This window comes from Haemaphysalis longicornis, unplaced genomic scaffold (genome assembly GCF_048455015.1).
Source record: "Haemaphysalis longicornis isolate Haplotype H1 unplaced genomic scaffold, Haemaphysalis longicornis Haplotype H1 scaffold_2, whole genome shotgun sequence".
In the NCBI taxonomy this organism is placed as follows: Eukaryota; Metazoa; Arthropoda; class Arachnida; order Ixodida; family Ixodidae; genus Haemaphysalis; species Haemaphysalis longicornis.
Genome location: NW_027526295.1, coordinates 121422875 through 121447589, shown reverse-complemented (window position 1 = coordinate 121447589; position 24715 = coordinate 121422875). Strand labels below are relative to the sequence as shown.

The following is a 24715-nucleotide window of genomic DNA, read 5'->3' as shown; positions in this document are numbered from 1 at the left end:
AATTTCTGCTACATTGGCTTGTTCAGGGTAGTGATCCATATCCGCGATATGGCACCAACAACCGTAACTAGTGTGCTGAAGATATCGAGGCTACACTATATTGTGTGTATGCATAAAACCGATTTAGGTCGCAGCACATATCCGGGCCACCGTCATCTTAAGAAACGGTGTTTACGGAGGCGCTGCTAGTAAATTTATGTTGGTTGAACTACAATCAACTCTACCGACATGGATGCTTCGCCAAGCTATTATATAAAACACACCTGGCGTTCATACACACCGAATATAGCCGACTCAAATAACGTCAGAAGCTTTTAAACTCTTTTTTATACACCTTATTTGTGAGCACACTGACTGCTACGCATAAATATCCATTTTCTGTTCCTACAACACCTAAATCCTAGCCTTTAAGGTACCGCAATAGCACTGGAGACAGTGTGGAGGCTCCGGGAGCGACCCGCGGCTGCCTTCAAAACTAGGCGATAGGGAGCGTCCAGTACAGCCCCCTACAGTTTACGCTCGTAGCGTATAATTTATTTTTCCGCTGACACTAGGTACACCGCTATACTGTACGCATATCACTGTGCGTTCGGCGTTCCCGTTATACGTACAAATGACGACGTTTTGCTGACAGGCCTTGACATTTCTGCAAGTTATGGTGAGAGTATTCGTCCTAAATACACGGTTCATCCATATACAGTTTGCAAATCAAACAAATAAGCCAGCAGATTTATACGCAGTAACTGGAACTGCTTTGCAAACAAATGATCAGGTTAGATATCTTGATGTCACTTTGAATGGGCCTGTGCACGAAGACAGAGCAACGCCGAAGGCTCCCCGCTGTTATCTGAATTGCTAATAAACCGCAAGGATGTTCCTACGGAGGTTGAGAACTCTTTGCATTACTAACACTTGGTCGTTCTTTGAATGTGCTAGCCAAACTTGAGACCCATTCAGTAATTGTACATTTTTTTATTAGTTGTGTTCAATGTCAATACATATTCCCTTCCGATGTGTTGTATGTACTTATTCACACACAAAAACGCATGCTCAACTAGATCATCCTTGAGAATACATATGATAACGTGATCTGTAACAATGCAGCGATATTAAACTTTACAGAACATATTTAAAAGTACTTTTTATGTTTATTCTTGCACAGGTCGACTTCTGGAATGAAGGTAATAAAATTTGAACCCAAAATAGATTACTTCGACGTAGGATTCAAATTTGTGGGCAGCAACTCCGAAATAGCAAATTCATTGAAAGACCTCATAGCAGCGAACATTAAATCATCATTGTCCGGCTACCTAGAAAGCCAATTCGTACAACATGGTACAGAACAGCTGGAGGGAGCATTTGAGGAGTACACAAAAAAGCTGAGTAAGTTTGCATTTTTACATATATCTTCATAACTTATGCAGCAATTAATATTACTATTTTGATGCACCCATGGGGTAGTGCCCGTCTGAATGACTGATTTATTCATTAACGCCCAGCCTAAGGAGGTGTATACATAAACTTGAACTTTCGTTGTTGCATTCCTTGTATAGCGGAGGGACACTTTGGGGCGTGTACAGATTCCGCAATTTATGTTTGGCGGCTTGATATATATCGAAGTGTTTTTTCTGATATATTTTATCCTGGCAATACACAGAAACAATTTTAAGGATTTTGCACTGTAACGCGGCTAAAATGGCGGGAGTATTTTTTATATTACATCTTAAAGGACTGTAAAGAAAATGCGGGTTATATCAATGCCCAGCACGTCTGCTTATTATGCGAGCTTGTTAATGTTGGCAACACCAGAAATTCTGGGGTGAAAAATATTCCTTCTCTCAAAAAGTAAAAAGGCCTAAATATTTTTTTAGAAATTGCTCATCATATCTCACGCATTTAATAAGACATCGAATTAGTTTTTGCTGAGGGGCAGCCCATGCAGATTCTGTAAAGTTTTATTCGATTTCTCCTAAACAACACTTCCAAGGGCTAATCTGGATTTAGGCTAAATTAAGTGTTTGCGGACTTGACGATGAGTGTTCCCGCCGTTGATATGTGCGATTGGTTGTATTTACAAATCAACAAAAACCACTGTCAAGATTTTGTTCGTTAGTACAAAAAAGTGTCACCGGCATTTCTAAAATTGCACGTCTCATGAAGTGAGAATTGTTAAGATGTTTTGTTACCACCCACTGCAAAATTCTGGGCTTGCAGATGTGAACTTCCAGGAGTACTGCCTAATTTTTATGAAGACACTCCGTTCTGCTCTATTTTAGAGCGCTACTTAAGCGTCCGCTTTGTGTTTTCATGTCCCCGTCGTCTATCGTTTTAACGTAGCGAACAAAGGTGACTCGCAGACAAAAGACATACAATGAGCAGGAGAGCGGAATATCAAAGTAGTGCAAAAGTTTGAAAAGGGGGGGCGGCGGTATGCCAAAGAGTCCCGCAAAGATTTAGCGAGCAGGACCGGGGAAAAAGAAAGTAGGGCGGTAGGCGCGAAACAGGGTGCCCCAAGGCGACCGGCGATGTGGCAACGTCAGAAAATACTCTGCGCTCTGGCCCGTTTGCTGATAGGCAGGTCACTTCGTGAGGCGCAACCGAAACGCACCGCCACCCAGGAGACTGTAGTTTGTCGTGCGCACACATATCGCACTAGGGTTTATTGTACTCCTCAGCCAAATTTTTACACAATCGCCTTAAGAGAGTGAGAATAATCAGCCGCGTATTGGCATGCTTTGTTAAAAATAACGACGAAAGGTGAGAGTTCTGCTGTCCCTGCACCTAATTACAGCTCGTATCCTCCCTTCTACATGATGTTCTCCTGCCCTCTCAAAGTTCCGTGCAGAAATGAATAGACTTTTGGGAGTTGCATACAATTTTCTATTGTCCAAGCTGCACGCGTGCCACGTTCTGCGATGTGCGCGACTGTTTGACGCTCCATTCTTGAGCGTTGTTTTTGTAGCAGCAGATCTGTTAAAGCTTGAGCTTGGTCGGGCGGCGTTGGCAAAATATGCTTGCAAAAAAAAAATTCGAGGAAAACGAGCGCGGCGTCGTACAGGTGGGCACCACGTGACAATTTGCAAAAAATACCGAGCGCACGTGAGCGCGTGCTTACCAGCAACTGCCGAGCTGTGCCAGCTCCCGCGCTGGCTTTATAAAGAAAAAAGAAAGAAATTCCGAGCGCACGTCTGTTAAGCCTACCCTTCACAATTCACATGGGGAAAGAGAGAGAGAGAGAAGAAAGTCTTATTCCTGGTGGCCAGGATTGGTAGGGACGGTTGAGAGACGGAAGCGCAGGTGTGTGGGCCCGAGCCCTGTCGACCAGGGCTCGCTGGGACTGGGCGTCAGGACGCCCGTGGGCAGACTCCCAGGAGTCGAGGGGTTAGGTAGGGGAATAGGGAGCAGGGCGTGGAGGTGCTTGATGGCATGGGAGTATCTTTGTAGCCCCGAAGTGTGGACAAGCGGGGGTTGGAAAGAAAGATGGTGATTGGTGGGTGAGGATGGATTGAGAGAGGAGGGAGTACGTTTGAATATGTCTCCAGAGTGCTTATTATACGGGAGAAAACGTGGGGTGAGAGGGCGGAAGGGTGGTGCTTGAAAGCCTGTGACGGCGGCTGCTGGCACGGAAGGTGAGCAGTGGCTCCAGGTGAGGAGGAAGGTGGCATACTAGGAGGGCCGTCTGTTGAGAAGTCCGCTGTGTCAAAGCTCGGGGCGCCTCGTGGGCCTTCGTCTCCGCGCCGCCAAACCCCACGTTGCCAGGAGTCCACAAAAGGGAGATGGAGGGTTCAGGAGAGGGACGCGAGCAAAGACGTTTTCGGGTGGGGGCGAAATGATTCCCATGTACAAGTTTCTAACTGCCGTTTGCGAATCTGTGAATACAGTCCAATGTCGAGATAACGAATCACGCGGGGCTGTCCGAAATCGGTGGCTGTTTCGAAATATCGTTGTATGGATATTTCACTCCTAAGAATAAGCCAGAGCTTATTCTTAGGAGTGAAATGACGTGCCTTGGCAGTATACGCGTGTGCAGGCAAGCAAACTCTAAAACAAAAACGCTGCACTCACTTCAAAGCTGTTTTATTTGAAGAAATCTGGTATTTTCTTCTCCAGAGTGCAAAAATTCGCACAACGAATTTCACTCTGCATTATACCTCATCGGCACATCATCGCAACGAGAGATTAAAGTGTGGACTTCATGTGCGGTAAAACCACATTTTTGACACTACCGCATCTCCTGTGTTCTGTCACCGATAGACGGCTTCATTTGGGTCGGGAGTGTGACTGCCGTCACATCTTCTTAGGTTTGTCGCTAGCTACATTCATGGTTGGATCACGCACAAATTTCGTAGCTAGATCCCTTACAACAAAGCAATACTTGCCCACACACGTGAAAGCTTGAAAAACAACTGAACCGCCAACCCGCCACCGACTGACACTAAAAGCAACCAGAGAGAATAGGGTCAAAGATGGCTAGGCTGGCTAGGCTACTGCACATTAAACTACAGATTTGTGGTGGGGCTAACAAGTGGCGCTTAACATGGTGATGATGACAGCTACTTCACTTGAGGGAACACACACAGAAATGGCGGTTTCTGTTTCGCGCAAGAGCTGTGGCACTGTTACTTTACCCGAATTCGTAATACTGGTGTTCCTTGACTGTAAAGGAGAAAAAATTATGCGCGTTATTCTAAAATAGGCTTTTGACTGAAATTCGTAGTACTGAAACATTTTTACATTGGTAATATAGGCAACCTGGAGAAGATTTTCTAACTGTTCGTAACTCTGCGAAAATTTTAATGTGGGGTTCGTTGTAACCAGATTTGACTGTATCGGGGTAGGTGTGGAGTGGAGGATGGTGGCGAAAGCAATTGCTGCTTTCTCCGCCTCATGGTCGGGGCATCCCAGATGGTGGCTGATGTAAGAGTGTTGTGGTGTTGTTCACTGGTGCTACAGTCTATCTATGGCGCCGTTGCTGTTCTGCGGCATCAACGTATACTGGGTCCGGGGAGGGAATGACGGGTTGGGCATGGCATCGGGCTCGTGCCAGGCGATGGTTCGTGTGGTAGGTGGGGCGCATGTCGCAGGGGATATGAAGAGGATAAAGAACGTCTCGATACTTGGGAGGGACGTGAAGGCATGGGTAGTGGTGGATGGGCGGGTTAATTTTGAGGGAGAATAGGGCCGTTCTGCGGGTGTCGGTTAGGGCAAGACGGAAGAGGTGCATGTGGGCAGGAGAGCGCCGGAACCACCGCAGGGGGTAGCTGTAGTGTACGGCGATATATTGCGCGTTGTGCGGTCTCGGTTCGGGCCAGTTCGGTATGGTACGGTGACGTGATGGATGAGGTAAAAAGCGCGTGACTGTTCTTGGGGCGATCTGACTCCCGTGGGCCGTGTGCTCGCACGGAGACGCGTAGTAAGAGTACTGGTCTATGTGGTCTTGAGAGGGTGGTTGGTGTGTGATTTGAGTCGATTTTGTTGGTTAGTGACACCTAGTATTGTAATATGGTTTTCCAGGGGTATGGCTGAGCCCGACAAAGCGACTTGAATATTGGGTGTCTGCTGTGTGAGTCAGTGGGCCGGTTGGAGTGGGAGGAGCTGGGATTTGTATGGGCTAGTTCTGCTGCCACCGTTGTCGCTGTGATCGTTGTGGCCGCTAGTTGGAGCCGGGTGGGAAGTATGCGCGTCGCTGCCTCATGATATTCATACCGTGATGTCGTCACTGTACGAAGGGCTGTGTAGTGTGGGTATCCGTAGCAGACACCGAGCAAGGGGTATTAAGCAACATAGAAATAGAGTGGGGAGATTATTGAGACCGGCGGTTTACCTTTGGCCGGTGGTGAAAATTGGAAGGACATTAATGGACAAAGTGAAATAACTGCTCTACGTTCAGCGAGGATAGCTCTTACGTAACCACAGCATCACTCCCCGACTTACAAAGAGTTGAGGTTGTCCAGAATTGCGTGACAACTGATCTTGGTAAATGCCTTGGTGAGGTCTAACGCTGCTATGGCTAAAGTTTCTTGTTGGGTTGGGCTCGCTAATAGCTGATGGTGAACTTGAGGGTGAATGTCGTTGGTGCTGAAGTGGCGTCAAAAGACGGAGATGTTGTAGGGGCAAGAAGCGATGTCATCAAGATGTTGCATCAATCGGGCGAGGACCACTCCGTCTAGGAGTTTGCCGATGCAGGAGGGGAGCGATATGTGTCTGAGGGCACCTTCCCACTGGCGATCTGCCTCGTCGCGTGACGGCGCGCGCCGGGCGATGAGGCCATGGGGCGGTGTTCGCACTTGCGATGAGCGATGATGCGCCTGCGTTCAGCGCAGCTGCTTCCCGACGTGTACGACCTCCTTTGTGCGTCAACCATTCGCAGTCAAAGAAAATTATGTTACACGAGCGCGAAAAAGCAGGTAGAAATCAAACTAAAACACATGCTACTAACCTGTACCAATGCCCAAAGCACTGCGGGTTCAGGGATGAGCAGAAAATAACAAACTCAAGAAGGCTTTTTTCAACATATTATTGCACGAAGAAATGCTTTCACGCCACAACACCCGCATTACGGCCGACAAATTTCGCTTCTTTTCACACACGCAAAGTTCTGACACCTCCGAACTTTACGCATCTTTACCAGTCGCCGATAGAGGTACGAAGAGGCTGCAAATCAACCTACCGTCTCGCTATTCACCTATATATGATGATTACTTGCTTTTACAATCCATACACGTTTCTCTTCTTTTCACACGCGCAAAGTTCTGACGCCTCCGAACTCTACGTGTGTTTACCAGTCGCCGATAGAGGTACGACGAGGCTGCAAGTCCACCTACCGTATCGCTATCCACCTAGATACGATGAATACTTGCTTTTACAACCCATACACGTTTCTCCGCACTGAAGAGTTACACGCTATTCGTTGATTAGTGCAGGCGTACGCGGAAGCCACTGACCAAAGAACCGAAGCGCACGGGAAGTTGCTTGGCGGCCCGACCCGGCGGGTCCAGCGATAGCGGGCCAAGCACTGGCCGAGCGAGCCCAGCGGCGGCGGCTCGCCCGCCCACCGCCGTTTGCATTGCCGGATGTAAACAAACGTTTCGTTTCCGGCTACGTCAGCCTACTCCGCGGCCATGACTGGCTATCCGGTTTTGCGGTGCCGTGCGCGACGAGGGAATTCGGACCGAGAGCGATCTGCTCCGCCGTCGCGAAACGACGAAAAGCGACGGCGGGCTCATCGCTTTGCGACGTCGCGTTTCGTCGCGCGACGAGGCGAATCGCCACTGGGAATGTCCCTTGACTCTTAGGGCGTTTACGGGTTTGTGGCATTTCGTGATAAGGGTAACTATGGCTGTGCGGTAGGATTCTGGGAGCGCACTATGAGCCGAGCAGTCGCTAAAATATTCGAGCACACTATCGATGGACTCGGTTTCGAGGTTTGGGAGGGTTGAATGTGTAATGCCATCTGAACCTCGGCTGGTTTTATGGTTACGGGGGTACAGGGCGGCCGTAATCTCTGCTTTTGTGAAAAGAGCGTCGGTTTTAAGGTTAGGGGTTGCGCGGTAATGTGGTTGAGGGGCGAAAAGGGCTGGAGGTTGGCCAATAACGATATCGCGCATGGTGTCAAGGGGAATAGGGAGGAAGATGGGTTGTGTGCAAGCGTAACTAGGCGGGACCCAGTTTCTCCTTCGGTCGTCGTGAGGTCAACCAGGTGCTGAAGAAGATGCCAGGGGCGTTTACGAGTGGTTTCATTGTGTAATGAGTGGCAGACGGATTGCCAGTGTGCGTTCTAGAGCTGCTGGGCGTACTTTTCTGCATTTTGTTTGACTCGTTCGATGCAGAGGTGTAGGAGGCGGTTGTAACGGTTGTTTTTTTAGCGCCGGATAATTTCAGCAAGCGCTTCCAGGAGATGCGCAATGTGCACGTCCGGGTTCAGTGCCCTTTCTGTAATGATAGTCTGTGCTGTGCGTGGTTTGTTGTCGGCTTTGAGGGTGTCAATCCAAGATATAATGTGAAATGCATGTGAGGGGGAATTTATTTGGGAAGTCGCACGGCGCAAAGTACGGAATTTGGGCAGCTCGCAAGGTTCCAGAAGGGTTTGCTGAAGCGCCAGTTGGTACGTTGTACTACGACGAAAAACAGCGCGAAAGACAGGACTAAGCAAAAAATTACAAAACACAGGCGCCTCTGTTCTGTAGTTCTTTACTGCGTTCTGTCTTTTGCGCTGCTTTTCTTCGTAGTAACAAGGTTGCATGACCTCGAACCGCTCGTCAGTGGAATGTGGAATGCCAGTGACTGTGAGCGCATCCTAGATGTGCATGGCTTTCTGTCGTTCTGCTGAAGTGCCGTTTGCAAAGCGCAAAACACCACAAAACGTTTTTTTTTTTCAGATCGGTAAATCTTCATAGTAGAGGCGACCTTTACGAAGAATGTCATGTGTGTGATTCACGCCCATCTTCAGTAATTAGAAATAGCAGACGACGCTCAATACGCCAAGCTGGAAGTAAAGCTGGAAGTGCGAGTGCGTTTGTTCATGCAAACTTTTTATGTCTGCATGCAGTTCGGCGCATCGAGGAATATATTGCAGCTAAATGCTCCTACAAAGCCGGTGTGTGCTCCCGATTCAGGAATGCTGCGGCGCTCGTCTTTGATATTTGATGATGAAATGGCGTCGTACACAAGCGAAAGACAAAGTTAGGGGGTGCCTTCTAAGAGTTCCCCCAAAGCAGAAATTGTGATATACGACACTCCGTAACTTCTTTAACTACAGTAGAAACGTGTTTGATTTCACAGAAATGCGTTTACTACAGCCATCGGGAATGGTTTATCGAACAAATACCGCCTGATAGAACGTTATTGCCTGTCACGGAAAAGCGTTGCTTTTTAAGACTTGCAAAGGTTGGTGGCTAGTTGACTAATACTTTTTTCAAAAAACAGAACCTGCGTGGCTGAATGACAATAGACAGGAGGGCGCCGGAAACCTATTCTCAGTCTATTCTATTCCAGAAACCTATTCTGCGGTTGAGTTTTACAAGCTGCCACGTACGCAAGAAAAATCATTCACTCCCCCGTTTAACAACGCTGATGATTTATCGCAAAGATTTCTCGTGTGGCTTTCCTTGGTTTCCATCTGGATTTAACTAGCTCTGCTTTGAATTTGACCAGCACGCAGTTTGGTCTTTTGATCGGTGCGTTTTTGTTTTAACCGTTTGTCCATTTTATTTCCCACGAAGAAATCTTCGCGTTGCACAATTGTCGCCGTTAGACTGAAAAGTGCATAGTTTTGCTGTTTATTTTGCACTTCCATGAACACTCCAAATATTAGCTGATCCCAACTTGTCGAAAATGCGTCTGTGCTGAAGGACTAGGGCTGATGCAGCCCTGTTTGAGGCAACTAGTCTCGAGTTTTATATTTCTTCACAAGGCAATGTACAATTTCTTTAGGTTCTGTGCCAAGAATACTTAACCACTAAAAAACACGGGCTGAAGTTAACACTGCCACATTTTCCAACTGTCGGTGCCACCCTTTATTCCACGCAGGTGGTAAAATGAGGAGGGGAGGCCGGATGGTCTGTAGCTTGGGCTGTTGGTTGGCAGGTTGGTTGGGCTGTTTGGCTCTTCATAAAATGCCACTGCTAACACGGGAGTTTCATTTCAGCTCTAAGGTTCCCGTGCTATCACTAAAGAAAACCGAAGGCACAATGCTCACGGTTACAGAAAAAAGTGTAAACTGCCGCGGCGTTTCCACTGCCACACAGTGATCAATCTCGTACGTAAGTGCCTTTCTTTCCAAACACCACGTATCGAGGTATCCCACCGTTAATGCTGGCGTGGAAACCTATAGTCACTGAAACCAGTTAAGATAATTTCAAGTGGTAGAAATGAATACTAATAATAATAGTTCTATTCCTACTCAGATAGAGCGGAGCCATGCCCAGAGCGCCGCAAAAAGCGCTCATGTCAATGTGGTCCGTTCCAAACGCGTTTAAGAAGAAATAATACGAATAATAAGAGTTTTATTTGTACTCACATCAGGTAGAGCAGAGCGTAGATCGCTGCAAGAAGCGCTCATGTCATTGTAGCCCATACCCAACTTTAGAAGCGTCCGACCAGTTTACGCAGCCGTTACTGCATCTATGAACCCAACACATCGGTCTGGACTCCATTTCACAGCCCCTATCCGCTCACAACACCCCCAAAGCATTCAAAACGCCGAAGAAAACACGGCAAAAACTGCGGAAGGCTGCGTAGTCCACTGCAACGACCAGCTCATTCCACTAACGAGTTGGGTGTCGAGTGGTAGCGCCACCCGTCTAACTGCCCAGTCCCTATAGATTGGGCCGCTCAGGGGGATTCATCGTCGGATGTGGAAAGTGAGTCGGTGAGACTGTAAGAAGCCAATCGTTGTCGTCAGAACGAAACAAAGAGGACACAGCGAGCCGAGGAGACGGAAGGAAGAACGTGCCGCAAGCCTCGACAAGCGTCAAACCATACAAAGAAGCAAGCTTAGCAGTAACATTAACCGTACCTCTCACTACGCACACCCTGGCATAACTGAGTTAATCCCCATCCATTTTTTTCACGCACTGACGCCCATCCAATATACCAAACCAGGTATCGTGCACAATGTGCCGTAGCATTGGGCGAAGGGACCGTCCTATCTCCTGCAGTTTCTAGCGAACCGGTGAATCCAAATAAATGTGTCGTCGGCGCGGCTACAGTACGGTACAGCAGCCTAACCATCCAACGCCAATAAATCACCCGAAAACCAGCAGAGTGCTTTCTTCACAGTCACTTCAAAGAAAAATCTGTATGGGTTCTGGTACGAGCTTATGACAATCTAAAAAACACTCCTTACGCTATGAGACGACAAGTACGAACATTTTTATTGCTTTTATTAACTCATCAGCAATGCACACAAAAACAATCGAACGGTGTTGCGGCACAGAGAACGAACAACTCTAAACACGTTTTCCCAGGTATCATGACAAATTTGTTCCACATGGGACGGCCACTAAACCTTGCCCGCACGCAGCACGAACAAAAACGGGCAAAAACAACAACTCAGCGAACTCTTCAATCTAAAGCAATTGTTACACTACGTAACAAAAAACTTCACACGATGGTAGCCGACATGAGTAAAGGTATAAAACAAAAAGATAAAGTCAGTATAGACAGACAACATTTTAAAGCAACCCAAAAGATTCCGATTTTACCTTTGACAAACCTCCAAGCAGTGACGAGCTCAGAATATGCAGCCACAAGAAGGTTATTTTCACAGACACTGGCTCCCCCCACAGCACTGCACCCAATCACCGGGCAAAGGAAGAACTCTGCTTCTCCCTCACCAAATTCTTTGTCTGCTTACGGTTGTTTTAGATAGACGAACTTGCGTTACACGGTACGCATTTGCCGCAACCATCATTATATGAATACGCCCCGAGAACCAGCAAAAATCATGCGCTGAGTACACAGCGTAACAGTTCAACAAACGTGGCTATATGCGGCCGCTAAACGTAACCGGATAAAGAAACTTTCTTCCCTCTTCCGACAGCCTCGCAGCTTTAACGGCCGGGCCCACACGGCTTTGTCTTCTGCCTGCAACACTCGTAGTTCTGGCATATTATCGCGTCCCCTCCGCAAACATGGACTCGCCCTCAGGCTCCAAAAACTGGAAAGAACCGAGGCTCATTTCACAGATTCAATGCTTCGTCAGTTAGGTCTTGTTAAATGGAGAGCGAGAGACAGAGAGTTCACGAGGAGAACGAGTAACCGGGACTTCGGCATCTCCTTATTTTAACTGACATTTTTTTCTGCCATCCGCTGAAACTGGGTTCGTCGCGACGATGGAATGAGGGAGAAATAAAGGACAAAGTGTCCGTCGCCGCGTGAGACAAGTAGCGTCAATTCAGCGGGACTGCCTGTGTGAGCACGCGTCGCTCGGCCGCCACCGCATCGCGGGTTCCGTGCACACAAAACAAAGTGGCGCCAAGATTGGGTGAGATCATCAATCGCCTGCCCACAACTTCCGCGTTTCACCGCTACGACAAAAAATGGCGCTATTATCGCAAGGCAAACTCCAGGTTCGGATCCTTATTGCGTTTGCTGCAGCGTCGTGTTCCCAAATGGTAGCGCATCTAAGGAACCATGGATCTATGGATAGTAGCCTGGGTGAGTGAAAAGGAGCCCATGAGGCGGACATAGAGGATGTCAAGATGGGGGTTAAAGTGTGTCAGGTCGCTGAGGACGTCATCGGCGTTCCTGTCGAGAAGACCCGCCGTGGTGGCTCAGTGGCTCTGGCGTTGCGCAGCTGAGCACGAGGTCGCGGGTTCGATTACCGGCCGCGGCGGCCGCTTTTCTGATGGAGGCCAAACGGAAAAGCACCCGTGTGCACGACATTTCGGCGCACGTTAAAGATCCCCAGGTGGTCAAAATTAATCCGGAGCCCTCCACTACGGCGCGCCTTATCGCCTGCGTTGCGTTGCCGCGTTAAACGCTACAATCAAACAATCAATCCTGTCGAGAGTAACGGACAGTACCCAGGCAGTTGAGTTTGCTGTTGCCGCCACGTGGGTGTCAAGGGGGTATAGCTGGTTGTTGACACGCAGATTGTTGAGTGCCCCTTATTGATTGGCGCGGTCGTCCGGGGGAGTGCTTATCACAACGTAGTTGGCACGCAGGTGTAGCCTGATTTCACCTCGTGATTGAGAAGGGCGGAATGCTTGCGTTTGCAGGTAGTTGACCAGGGTTAGCGGATACTGGCAGCTCAGATTCAATCCGCCTCGAGGTCGAAAGACAACTTTGATCTGATCTTGAACGATAATCTCGCATATCTGCTGTTTCTCCAGTCTTGCACCAATAGTGTAACTTTTTTACGCTTTGTTACTTTAACTACGCCAAGCGGCATATTGACTTGCATGGAAAACAATAGCGCTATTTCTGTGATTGCGTTCATGTTTTTGTGTGGGCGTTTTTTTTCATGTTCACGGTACCAATTTGATGTTTTAGCCCACCAACGTCGTAGAATATTGTTAAATAACATTAGGAAAACACGGCTTCTGCCATTTCTTTTAACAACACGCCTCGTGTAGGACCCTTGTAATGACGGCACGCGGAAGATCCTAGTTGAATACAGTTCCACGATTAAGTAATTATGACCCGAAGCAAATAACTCAATACCTGTTATACCATTTCGCATAATCCCCACCATGAAAGCACAAGATGCTGGCACTTTTTTGCTAGAGTGGTGTGACTTATAAACATGTCCATGACAACTAATGAGATAAATATATTTAAGGAAGTAATAGCGCAAAAACAAAAATCACAAGAAAGATTATACGGACAAACACCGTGCGACGTGCCCATACTTTAATTTTTGTGCTTAGTTGTTGAACAGTTATACTTATTTACAATGTACCGACTTTTCCTATCTTTTCTTTTTTATAAAGTTTCCTCGAAATGGATTTAGTCGTGTGAGCACACTAACGTCATCTAGTTATGTATCACCACTGTACCATTATATACGAAGAATCCGTTATGTATACGCACCAAAGTAACATTTGGCGATGCACTGGCCTAAGCTAATGCCACGACTGCAAAGGAAGTCAGCATAGGTATAATATGAAATAAACATTCATATGCTACAACGATATGCAAACCTCTAGAACAGCACCGAAACAGGTCGTGAGTATTTGACTCTGTGAAGCTGTGAGGCTGGTCATACACCGTCACAGAATCCTAATCATCCTCGAAGCGGCGACCATTTCCTTGACCGGACAACACAAACAGGAGGTATGCCGCAAAATGGGCCATCAAGGGCTTTGCCTTAAAATCACGTCTGTCATCCGATAGGATTTGATCGTTTAAGGGGAAATATACTTGCTTCCAAAAATTCGCGAAACTGCACATTTTGACGGACAAGTTGTGGAATATTGCCTGCGCTGTGACGTGCGAACGTATTGGCACGTGAGGAGAACTGGTGCAGAGCATCCCCGCAGAAACCTTATTCTGGAAAAAGCTTTGGCGTGCGTTCGCCTGCTTACTGACAACATTTGTGCCGTAAGACGAAGAAACAAAAGCTGTGAAAAAGCCTTGCACACGGTGCAGCATAAAAGGAGTCAGTTGTAGTAAACTTCGCCAAAGCAGTAAAACGAAAGCGAAGAAAGCGATGCAAATGCGATGCTGCAGAAAAGAAGTTGCCAGTAAGTGTAGCGAGGCTTCTGCCTGGCAACGCAGACAGACAGACAGACAGACAGACAGACAGACAGACAGACAGACAGACAGACAGACAGACAGACAGACAGACAGACAGACAGACAGACAGACAGACAGACAGACAGACAGACAGACAGACAGACAGACAGACAGACAGACAGACGTCAGGTTCGGAGGACAATAATAAATAGAAGCAGAAACTGAGGAAACGCGACTAGTTTATGATAACCCGAAACCCAAATCAAAATCACAGAACGGACAGAGACACACTAAAGAATAATAGGGAAGAGCTATTAAACAAGGCAGAAACTAGCGAGAATGCGGCAGAGCAAACGGGCAACTGTTCAACAAACAGGAAACAGTCCAGGTCGGGAATGGAAAAAGGTCACAATACGAGTTCGCTGCTGGAACGGGGTTGTACCACACTTCCGAGAAGCAGTGCGGTGGTGTTGTAGTGTTGCGAGGTCCAGGCGACGTGTCGTGGCCGCAGCGGTAGAACGCGCTCCCAGCTCCCGTCGCGTAGTAGCCGACGCAGCTCTCTTGGGGTGTCGTGGTCCTCTAACGATGTCCGGCGAGACGAGTTCCTCGCGGAGGAGATGTTCTGGAGGTTCGGCCTGTGGAGGACCTCTTGGGACGCGGCACGGGTCCGGTCGCCCGACCGCCGCGCATCCCGGTCACTGTCCACACGTCTGAGGCTCTCTTCTCTCCCCGTGTTCTTCTCTCCGGGATTGCCTTCTGCCGCCGGCCGCTGTTGCTGGAGGCTTGCGATTCACCGGTGACCTGCGCAGCTCGTGCTCCGGTCTCGAGAGGCACGGTGCCGTAGCTTGTGTAGATGACTTAGGCTGCGCGTGCCTTGCGTAGTCTTCTTTCTCTTCACTTCATGACAACAGACAGACAGACAGACAGACAGACAGACAGACAGACAGACAGACAGACAGACAGACAGACAGACAGATGTCTGAATTTTTGCATTGGAGCTGGAAAACAACGACTACCGTATTTAATAGATCACAGGTTGAGTGGAAGTCAACTCTTTAGAGAAGGTGACAGGTACGCGGAACGTGAAAATACGCCTCTTAGAAAACTGTTAACGCGTACATGCTTGTGTTGTAACAGAAACTGTAGCACTAGCAACGTGAAGGGAAGAAACTTGGATGAAAACAATGAGTGCGTTGAATGGTTTGCCACGTCGTTGTAACTCCTATTGTTCTTAACATTAGTGCTGATAGCAGCGTACAACCATCCTTTACTCATCGACGCTCTACTGCCTTTGTTTCGAATTCTCTACAAAATCATGTGTAAATACCTATATTTACTAATAGTCTCACGTAAATAAACAAATCGTCGAACATGTACGGGAAGCAGCACAAAGCTCTTCTCGTTGGGTGGATCCAATAAAAGCTAGTTGGAATGCGTGCCTTATGAAACTTTTCTCTATTTCCCCTCAGAAACAGAAGAGTGTGTCAAGCTACAGTGCACCCCGTTCGAAGCCCTTGTATGGGAGGCCATGCAAAGGTTCGGAATGGACCCCGCTCCCCTTTTGCCAAGCTCTATCAGCTACCTATCAAACCTTGTGGGGGTGCTTGGAAGAGTCAATATCACCAGCGGCGCCGTGTATGGCCTCTCCAGGACGCGCCAGTCCGGTCTCGCCTCCATCCGTGTAGATGAAGTTCATGGCCTCCTCGTGTACGTGCACCTGAAGGTCGAGAATATCGCGGTAATTGTCAACATGGTGCTTCATACTGCCATCATGAATATTGCCATCTGTGCTGAAGTAATCCTGTCGGCGAGGTTCGCCTTAAACATACGGGAGTAAGTACTCATCTTTTCAATGAAGGTAATTAACAGTTAAAATGACCTGTATAAGAAACCTTCAGCTGCTAAAGCAATAGCGATTTGTTGCCGGAAGCAGGTAGCTGCCAAAGCTTCTTATTCACGGAGCCACCATGTGTTGCGGCTTGGTAAGGAAATCCTAAACCTCTTTTCGGATACACCACCAGTAGTTTGAGCGTGATTATTTGACTGTGTTAACAGACAACTGCACCACTGCATATACATGAAAATAGTGAAATTTTTCTGCGTTCTTTAGCTGCTCTTCTGTTGCGAGGTTACAAACCCAGCGCTGCCAGAAGACATGTGCTGTGTAGCGCAGCGCTAAAACTGTAATTGCATATTTTTTTGTGCTTTCAAAGTAGAGATACTTGAACATGCATAGAAATCAAAGCGTTTTTTCACCAATTCAGATAATAAATGGAGCACCAGTTGATTCCACACTGCTGAATACCACTCAGGTTTCGCTGTTGAACCTATGAGAAACGTTAGACCCAGTAAATTATGTTACATTTTCTGGCGTCTTGTAGGAAGTAGAAACGAGCTTTTACACGAATACTACATTTGGCCGGCTTTAGCGTTGCTTAAGATAAGTAGGGCTATACCGAAGAGGTTTATGTTTGTTTTTATGCCTTTCGTTGCTGTCACACGCAAACCACGTTTCCTGGTCACAGTGCAGCGCAAGATTGACAGTGTTTGCATAGAGTTGCAACCGACCGACAACCGGCCTTGGCATTGGGTTGTAGCGCGACAGACATAAAGATGAAATATTTCATAATCTTTCGAGGGACGGGAAAATATCGACGTTCTTTTTATGAAAATATGAAAGATTTCATGAAGATGATTGCGCACACATCCTAAAAAAACGCGACCAATTTATTACGGCTTGGACGTCTCATCAAATGGGAAGACATACCATAGTTCTCGGCGAGAATCCAAATGAAACCGAAAGAATGGGGGCTGGAAATGAAAAATAAATAAATTAAACAAAAAAGACACGTTTTGGTTCTAACGGGTTCATTTTAACAACGTAAAACGCTGGTTTAAAACAGGTGTTGAACGCGGGTTTTAAAGCAACAGCTGATTGGGGGGGCTACAGCGCTAACCCGGTATCATGCCAGAATGAAGCGATAGTAAGTCTGATGCGGTGCGCGTGACACGTCAGTGAGAGGGCACCGCAAACACGATACAGCACTGGCAAAGGGTTTGTTAATCTCTGTCTTTCTCCTTGAGATGGCTTAGAAGGCCTACGTGCCGCATGCTTTTTTACGAAAATCCCAGCAGCGCGTAAAGCTGGGCGTGTTGGTACACATTCCAGGCAAAACAGCGCAAGAAAGACGGAGAGAGACACACATCAAAGACTGTGCTGATCAGCGCAGTTCTTGCCGTGTGCCTCTCCCTGTCTCTCTTTTTGAGCTGCTTTGCCTAGACCCAGCAGTGCGTCCGGTTTAACAATTGTGCGTGACTCTACGTCAAGGCGTTGATTTCAAAAAGTGCTTCCCTCCTACACAATAGTCCAAAAATAATTCACCGAATTCATTGGTCTTTGTGTGAAAGACGTTGGCACGCGTTTTTTGTGAAAGGTTAAAGGAAAAGTGCCCATTGTTTTTGAGAGAGAGAGAGAGAGGACTTTATTGAGGTACCGGCAGTCGGGGACGGATCAGGCCACGCCGGGCTTCACCGTCCCGTAGTCTTCACCGCTCACCGCGGCGTCGGGCCGACCCCGAGGTCTGCGCCTGGTCGGCGCGGGCTACTTGGAGTGCCGCCGCTGTCGCCCCTAGCCCCCGCTCCCGCAGGAGGAGGCCGAGTGGAGTGCGGGTTCCCCTTTCGCCTTTGCCTGTCCAGTGCAGCCTCGAGCCGCTGGATGGCCCTTAGCTGATCTTGTCGCCCCGAAGAGCGCACTGAGTCCGCAATGTCCGGTGGGAGGATCGGCCTCCCCGCACTTGAGTCGTGGTCCGCACATCCCCACATCAAGTGGGCCAAGTCTGCGTTCACGCGCACACACACTGCACACCTCGTCCTCGTACATGTCCGGGCACACGTGGCGCGCGAGCGCCGGCGTAAGCACCGTCCCGATTTGCAGTTGTCGTAGAAGCACGGCCTCTCTCCTCACGAGCCCCGGGTGGGGCGGAGGATAGGCCTGCCTCTCTGTCCTATACCAACACAGCGTAGCACCGTATGTGGTCAGGGGCTCTGCGCCGTTGTCGTCCTCGTCAATGCTTGGTTCCTCGTCGACGTCGGCGTCCGCCGCTGGCGCGGCCCGGCACGCGGCGAGATCACGGGCCGCAGCGTCGGCTGCCTCGTTGACGTTAATGTAGCCGCCTCGCAGCTCCCGTCCATGTGGGCCGGAAACCAGCGCACGATCGTCGTTGCGTTCTTGCGCGCGCCTTCCCCGATGCCGGAGAGGACTCGCATCGTTGTCTTGCAGAACATACCCCTGGCGAGATTGGCGATGGCCGACTTCGAGTCGCTGAACACCGTTCGCGTGTCGGGGTGAAGCAGGGCCAGCGCTATGGCCGCCTTCTCCGCCTGTCTGGCGGTCTTGGCTCGCACGCTGCCCGCACTCAGTACTTCTCCTGTGGCGTCTCGTATCGCCACCACGGCGTAGGTGTCTTCCCTGTCGCGGCGTTTGGAAGCGTCCACGTACACCGCGTTGCTCCTCCCATTGTACCCCTTGGCGAGCGCGCACGCCCGCGCCATCCTCGGCTCCGAGTTTCGCCCCGGCGCCACGTTCTTGGGTAGCGGCGGGATCACCAGGCTGCTTGCGATGTCGCCGCGCAGCGGTACTAGCTCGTCCTCCTCGTCGAAGGAGCAGCTTAGTCCCACGCGCTGTAGTAACCTTCTGCCCGTGCGGGTCGACCCTAGGCGCTCCAGTTGTGACGTTCGCTGCGCCTTGCTGATCTCCGAGAGCGTGTTGTGTACTCCTAGAGACGCGAGGGCCGCGTTGCTCGTGCTATTGAGGTGGCCCAGGGCCGCCCGGTACGACTTGCGTATCGCCGCGTCGATCTTTGCGCGCTCTTGGGTCCGCCAGTCGTGGAAGGCTCCCACGTAGGCCACCTGGCTGACCACGAACGCCTGCAGCAGGCGCAGCAGGCCCGCTTCTCGCATGCCGCGCGCCCGCGTGGCGAGACGCTTGACGAGGCGCGTGGCGATGCCCATCTTTGCTACCAACCGTTCGACCGTGGTGTTGTTGTAGCGTCGGCTCGCGTCGATGTGCATACCCAGGATGCGGATGCTCGTCGCTTCGGGGATCGCCGTGCCGTCGCTCCCGCGCACCACGATGCTGCGCTCCGCTTCGGTCTTCTTGCGGTGACGTCCCGTCGGGGGCAGGACCAGGAGTTGCGACTTTTGCGGGGCGCATCCGAGACCCGTGCCGCGCAGGCTCTCCTCTATGCCGTCCACCGCTTGAAATAGATGACTTTAAGATTTGGATGGGTTTGCCTAACTGCTGCTTTTGGTTCGGCATGGCCGCTCCCACTACCGCGTCTCCATCGGCAACTCGCAACTCTATCTCAAAAGTGGAAATAGAGGCTTTCAAGCTCGTCGAAAGGAGCCGCATCACAACACATTTCGTCTAGGTAGCTATACTCGTTTTCTTACCTTTATCCTGTTTGGGAAAACAAAAAAAGACTGTTTTTAGTTTATCACCTTGTTGCATTCAAACCGCCTAAATCTGTACTTAGACACTGGGAGACGACGGCGTGTGATGAGTCAGTGACCAGGCCTTGTCGCGGAAAGGACCGAGCCGGGACCACGAACGGGAGCCGCCGCTTTAATGGGACCGGATAGAACCCTACAAACAATAATGTTGATTCGAGAGGTATGTTGAAGGGACCACTTCTTCCTCCTTGCCGTGATTTCCAACATCTTCCCGACCACGAAAAGAAGAAGGTACTGAACGACTAAGTCAAACACAGCAGTATCGTTCCAAAGTACATGGGTAATTCAAAAACTAGCCGGTGTAGTCTAGAAAGCTGTTCGGCGCAGCCCCAGTGCACTTGCTTCGCCATTGGTGCTTGCACCGTCTGCCCAAACGTCGGAGTGTGGAGTTGTACCACGTAAAATGGGGCACATAGGTCGCTGTGACAGCTCCGCAGGAAACAGTAGTATCCCCCCGAGGAGGATTCTCCTGACAGCGTTGAGACATCGTCAGGTGGCGTGGAACCCTGCCATTACATCTTTGCTTGCGAGGTTTCACCGTTGTATGTCTCTGCATCTTCTTTACTGCCATTCGAAGAGCGTTTCGTCTTTACCCACATGAAATTAGGAAGACACTTCTTTTCAGGCTTTTCCCCGGAAGGTTAGTACCTCTCCGTTTCTTTCCTTCTTTGCGCGTTCGATACGTTCTGCATTTCTTTTGGTGCGTTATTTTCGCACACAGCATACGCTCTTCTACGTTGTTAGTCGTTGGAGCCTCTTCGTAGACGTTCACAGGAGAGACCGCGCGGATTAGTCTTTTTTGAAGGTCACCGTCGTTTTCTGCCTTAAATTCCAGATGGCTGCATTGAAAAGTTTCTGTTGGTGCTGAAGGAAATGACGTGCTGTTCGCAAAATGACCGATGTCGGAGTCTTGATTCCGCTTCAGTTCTGGCTCGTTTCTGAAGTCGGTGATGCTCTGCTTGTTATATGTTTCTCCCGTAATGCCCATCAGTGACGTAGCGGACATATCGGGAGAAGTTTCCTCCCCATTCGAACCGTCACCGGTGAACGATGTTACGTCTAGATGGTTCACGTTGCGTTTGATTCGTTGCCGAACTGAGCTTTTAAAAGGCTGCTGTAATTCGCCGATAACCTCTTGTATTTTCCACTTCATCGTTACGATGGTATTGGCCCATGTTTCAGCACTTTCGATCTCCTCGGCAATCTTGTCTACGACAATGAGATCTTCGACTTCGCCATCCAGTTTCTTTAAAGCTTGTTCTTTCTCTAGCAGTGTCCTATTCCAGCTAGAAAGCATTACTGGCGAAAGTGAACCAGACGAAAGATGTTTCTCAACTTGCCTAATAATTGTGGAGATCTTCGTCACGTAGCTGGAGTCGTTGGCTGATAAGCTCCTCCAATGTTCGCCTCGGCGTTAGTGAGTCCACAAAATCGTTGGTAGGTAGGAGTTCCTTGGTATGGCCACAAAGAAGTACACCGTCGTTACAAGGTATGAAGGTGGTGTCTTCATCGTGAATGCATGTGCTAGAAGCTCGTTCCCCTCGGGTCGCTCCCTTGTGCTTCAAGCTCGTTCTGCGTCAGGTTCAACGGTCCTCGCCCCACGGCTCACGTTGTCATTGGCTCGGACCTTCCACCGTTAAGTTCCCTTGGCGCGGCTCCTGACGAGGACACAAATGCACCGCCGGAAACTTCTTCTCGAAGGTCGATGGGGCCAGCGCACGTTAGGGTGTCTCACGTCTTTGAAAGCCGCTTTTCCCGTCGTTTCGAAACCATGTCGCGGAAAGGACCGAGCCGGGACCTCGAACGGGAGCCGCCGCTTTAATGGGACAGGATGGAACACTTCGTACAATGATGATGATTCGAGAGGCATGTTGAAGGGACCACTTCTTCCTCCTTGCCGCGATTTCCAACAGGCCTTCCAGCGCTCGCATCTTTTCCGACCTGAAAAAGCGCCTCTGCCAATCGCAAGTGGGGGTTTGATGTGCGTCTGCGGGCGCCTTCGCAGCTCCCTTTCGCGACTCCGCACCCTCCGGCTCTGCCCACTCTTCCGGCTAGGAACAACGTAGCCGGAAGCTCCACGAGACGGCCAGCCTAGCACGTAGCAAGCCAGGCGGGCATCAGACCCAATTGCGCCCAAAACATATTCTAATCAAAAGCTTATGCGCTGCGCTCACGTGGTCAACTTAGCTTCGCCTGGCTATTGGCGGTGAGAAGTTTGAGAGGTGCCCCATGGCTCCTGGCGCCAGCTTCGAAACTGGAGGGGCTTTTGTCTCTACATCCGCTTCTAAGGGCACAGCTTCTTGTGCTAGAAATCACCTGTTTTGATCCTGTAGAGCAGTGGTTCTCAAATGGGGCTCCGCGGACCCCAGGGGGTCCGCGATAGCATTTCAGGGGTCCGCGAAGCTTCCCGCCAAACGTTTCACCCGCCATTTTTCTCTCGATTTTGCCAGCATTTGCTTGCAAAGCAAAAAGGTGGATCCGCCGGATTAAATGTACATTTAGCTTCTCCGCGTGGCACATAGTTTGACATCTGCATTTTGTCCAACACGCTAGCTATGAAAGACAAAGAAAAGAAACCAACAAAAGGCAGCATATAGGTGTCTAGAAGACTTACAGATTCAAGTACAAATTGTTTGACATTATGGCACAGATCAACATACGCTCCATCGTGGGGTCCCCCATCACTATTGCAAGCCCAAAAGGGGTCCCGGGGCAGTCATGGCTGAGAACCACTGCTGCAGAGCAATAAAATCGCATTTCCAGTACTTCAGTTATTTCCTAGTTTCTCACGCCTCTGAATAGTTTTGGCCTGCATCCCGCACAATTTCCAACTTATTAGGAGAGAGGGAACAACTTTTCTCAGAGAAGATCATCTGTAACTCATTCTTTCTAGCTTATTGGCGAGATTCAGTGTTCAGCGCCCTGCGATAAATACTTGAAATACGCAGCCTTTTCCTACGGTATTTTTGTGATGCTCTTATGAAGACTCAACAGTCTGAAAGGCTGCGCATCACCAAGCGGGCCCGTATCCGTGCATTCCCCCACAGGAAAAAAAGCAGCTTTCTTCCGTAGTTCTTGACTTGTATCCGAAACGTTGTTTTTTTTTGCCCACGCTTTATTCTTGACTTGTATCCGAAACGTTTTTTTTTTTTTTGTTGCCCACGCTTTATTTCTCGTCACCGTAAAAAAAGTCTTATTACGACGTTTTCGGATGTTCGCGACGAGCACAAAGTTCCTGAGGATATTTTATTCAGGCTGTACGGCATATATTCTCGTCTTGAAAAAATGGTTCTAGTGATAGCGGCCTGCAAGAACGCGCGTATCCGCTGCGCGCGTTCTTTATTCACATGCAAATACAGCGAGTAGGTTTGTGAAACGCCACCGCGAAACGGCGAAGACAGAGTTATGCAGTGTACTCCAATGTGACTTTTGCATTCCGACTTTATATCGTAACCACCGTTATAACGAGGTCACTCTCAATTCGAACGGTTGCGACGTCATTACGGTGTTGAAGGCTTCATATACAAGATAACGAATGCAATAAATAGTATAGGTGCCCGTTTCCCGGATAACAACAATCGCAACCGACGACTACGTCCAGGCAGCTTTTTGTTGCTTTCGAACCCCTTCAGGAGAAAAGAACAAATCCTAGCCTGCTCTGGATGACGTTCCTTGAAAATAAGAAAAAGCTCTCGCTCTCTTGCGTGAAGTTTTCCATAAACGAATATCTAAAAACGGGGAGAAGCAGAGGTAAAACTTAATTTTATGATATCTGGGAACCCTACCCTTGTAGCGATACCATCGTCACCGCATTCATATACGCCATCATCATCAGCAGCATTACCTGAATGCGCGTCTCAGTTCTGCAGCTCGACAGATCTAACGCGACTGCGCACCTGGGTGGTCGCTCGTCTTCTGCGCTCCCAGTTCTAGGCGGGCCTGCGTTTCAATTAATGCAGAAAACGGCATCCGCCCCAGCTGCCCTCGTCTCCTTTCCAACAAGTGGTGAACCGGAAGTTCGGCGTCCGTGAACCGACCAGCGTCGCACCGGCATGGCGACCTGGGGCACGATACCTGAGTTTCACCCACGCTAGCCCCAAAGGTTGGTTTCAGCATCTTGAGAGCATCTTGTGGCTTAGCGGCGTCACAATGTTGCCGCTGAAACGTTTGATCTTTGAGAGACGCTCCCATTTAAGCTGCGTTGTGACATAGCCGTACCATCGACCAGTGCGACCCCTTATGCAGAATCTGCGCGATTCCGTGCTGGCGCACTACCGGTATCGCGACAACCCGCCTCTAACGGTGGCACCGGAGGTCCCCCCACCCATTGTGCACGCTACGCTGCTGCACTCTGTACCCTCCATGCCACCCTGCACGGCGACATCCTCTACCTCCGGTGCAGACACCCTGGTTGCTATTCTCCACCGCCGCGGTGGCTCAGTGGCTACACATTTGTGCTGGTGAGCCGAAGGGCGCGGCTTTCAGTTTCCCGGCCACGGCAACGGCTTTTCGGATGGAGGCGAAAAGTGAAAACGCAAGTGTGTTCGAGATTTCGGCACACGTTAAATATCCGCAGGTGGTCAAAACTAATCCGACCTACACTACGGTGCGTCTCATGACGTGTGCAGCTTCGGCGTGTTAAACTCATATTCAACCAATCGGGCCGCTCTCCTCAGCGGGGCATTCCCACATTCCCCAACAGGACCTGCAGCCGATCACATCGCGGACACTCTCCGACCATAGCGTTCCTCACCCTTGACTATCATCAAACGCTAAAACACCGGTGAGCCAAGCAATTCCGTTGCGTCGAGCTTACTTCCTCCTCGGTTGACACCACTACGAAGTTACGACCACTGCAAGCCATGACCTATGTCACCTCACTACCTGTGCACTGCAATCCTCCATCCTTAGTGCCAGACTACACGGCAGGTACAGTCGACCACGGATGAGACGCACAACGACACACCCACCAATCTCCTTTCTGACATTGCATCTTAAGTCTTAGTAGAGCGTTGTGAGCAGC

The 24715-nt window shown here is 49.5% G+C and overlaps 1 protein-coding gene across 1 annotated transcript in view; it reads left to right on the top strand.

The window, feature by feature from the left end:
• Window positions 1-24435, top strand: part of LOC144168255 (uncharacterized) — a 57275-nt gene extending 32840 nt beyond the window's left edge. The window contains exons 3-6 of the mRNA XM_077697274.1: window positions 1163-1383; window positions 15651-16014; window positions 23652-23794; window positions 24395-24435. Coding sequence (XP_077553400.1) covers window positions 1163-1383; window positions 15651-16014; window positions 23652-23794; window positions 24395-24435 — 769 coding nt within the window. The remainder of the gene's footprint in view (window positions 1-1162; window positions 1384-15650; window positions 16015-23651; window positions 23795-24394) is intronic.
• The last annotated feature ends 280 nt before the right edge of the window (window positions 24436-24715 follow it).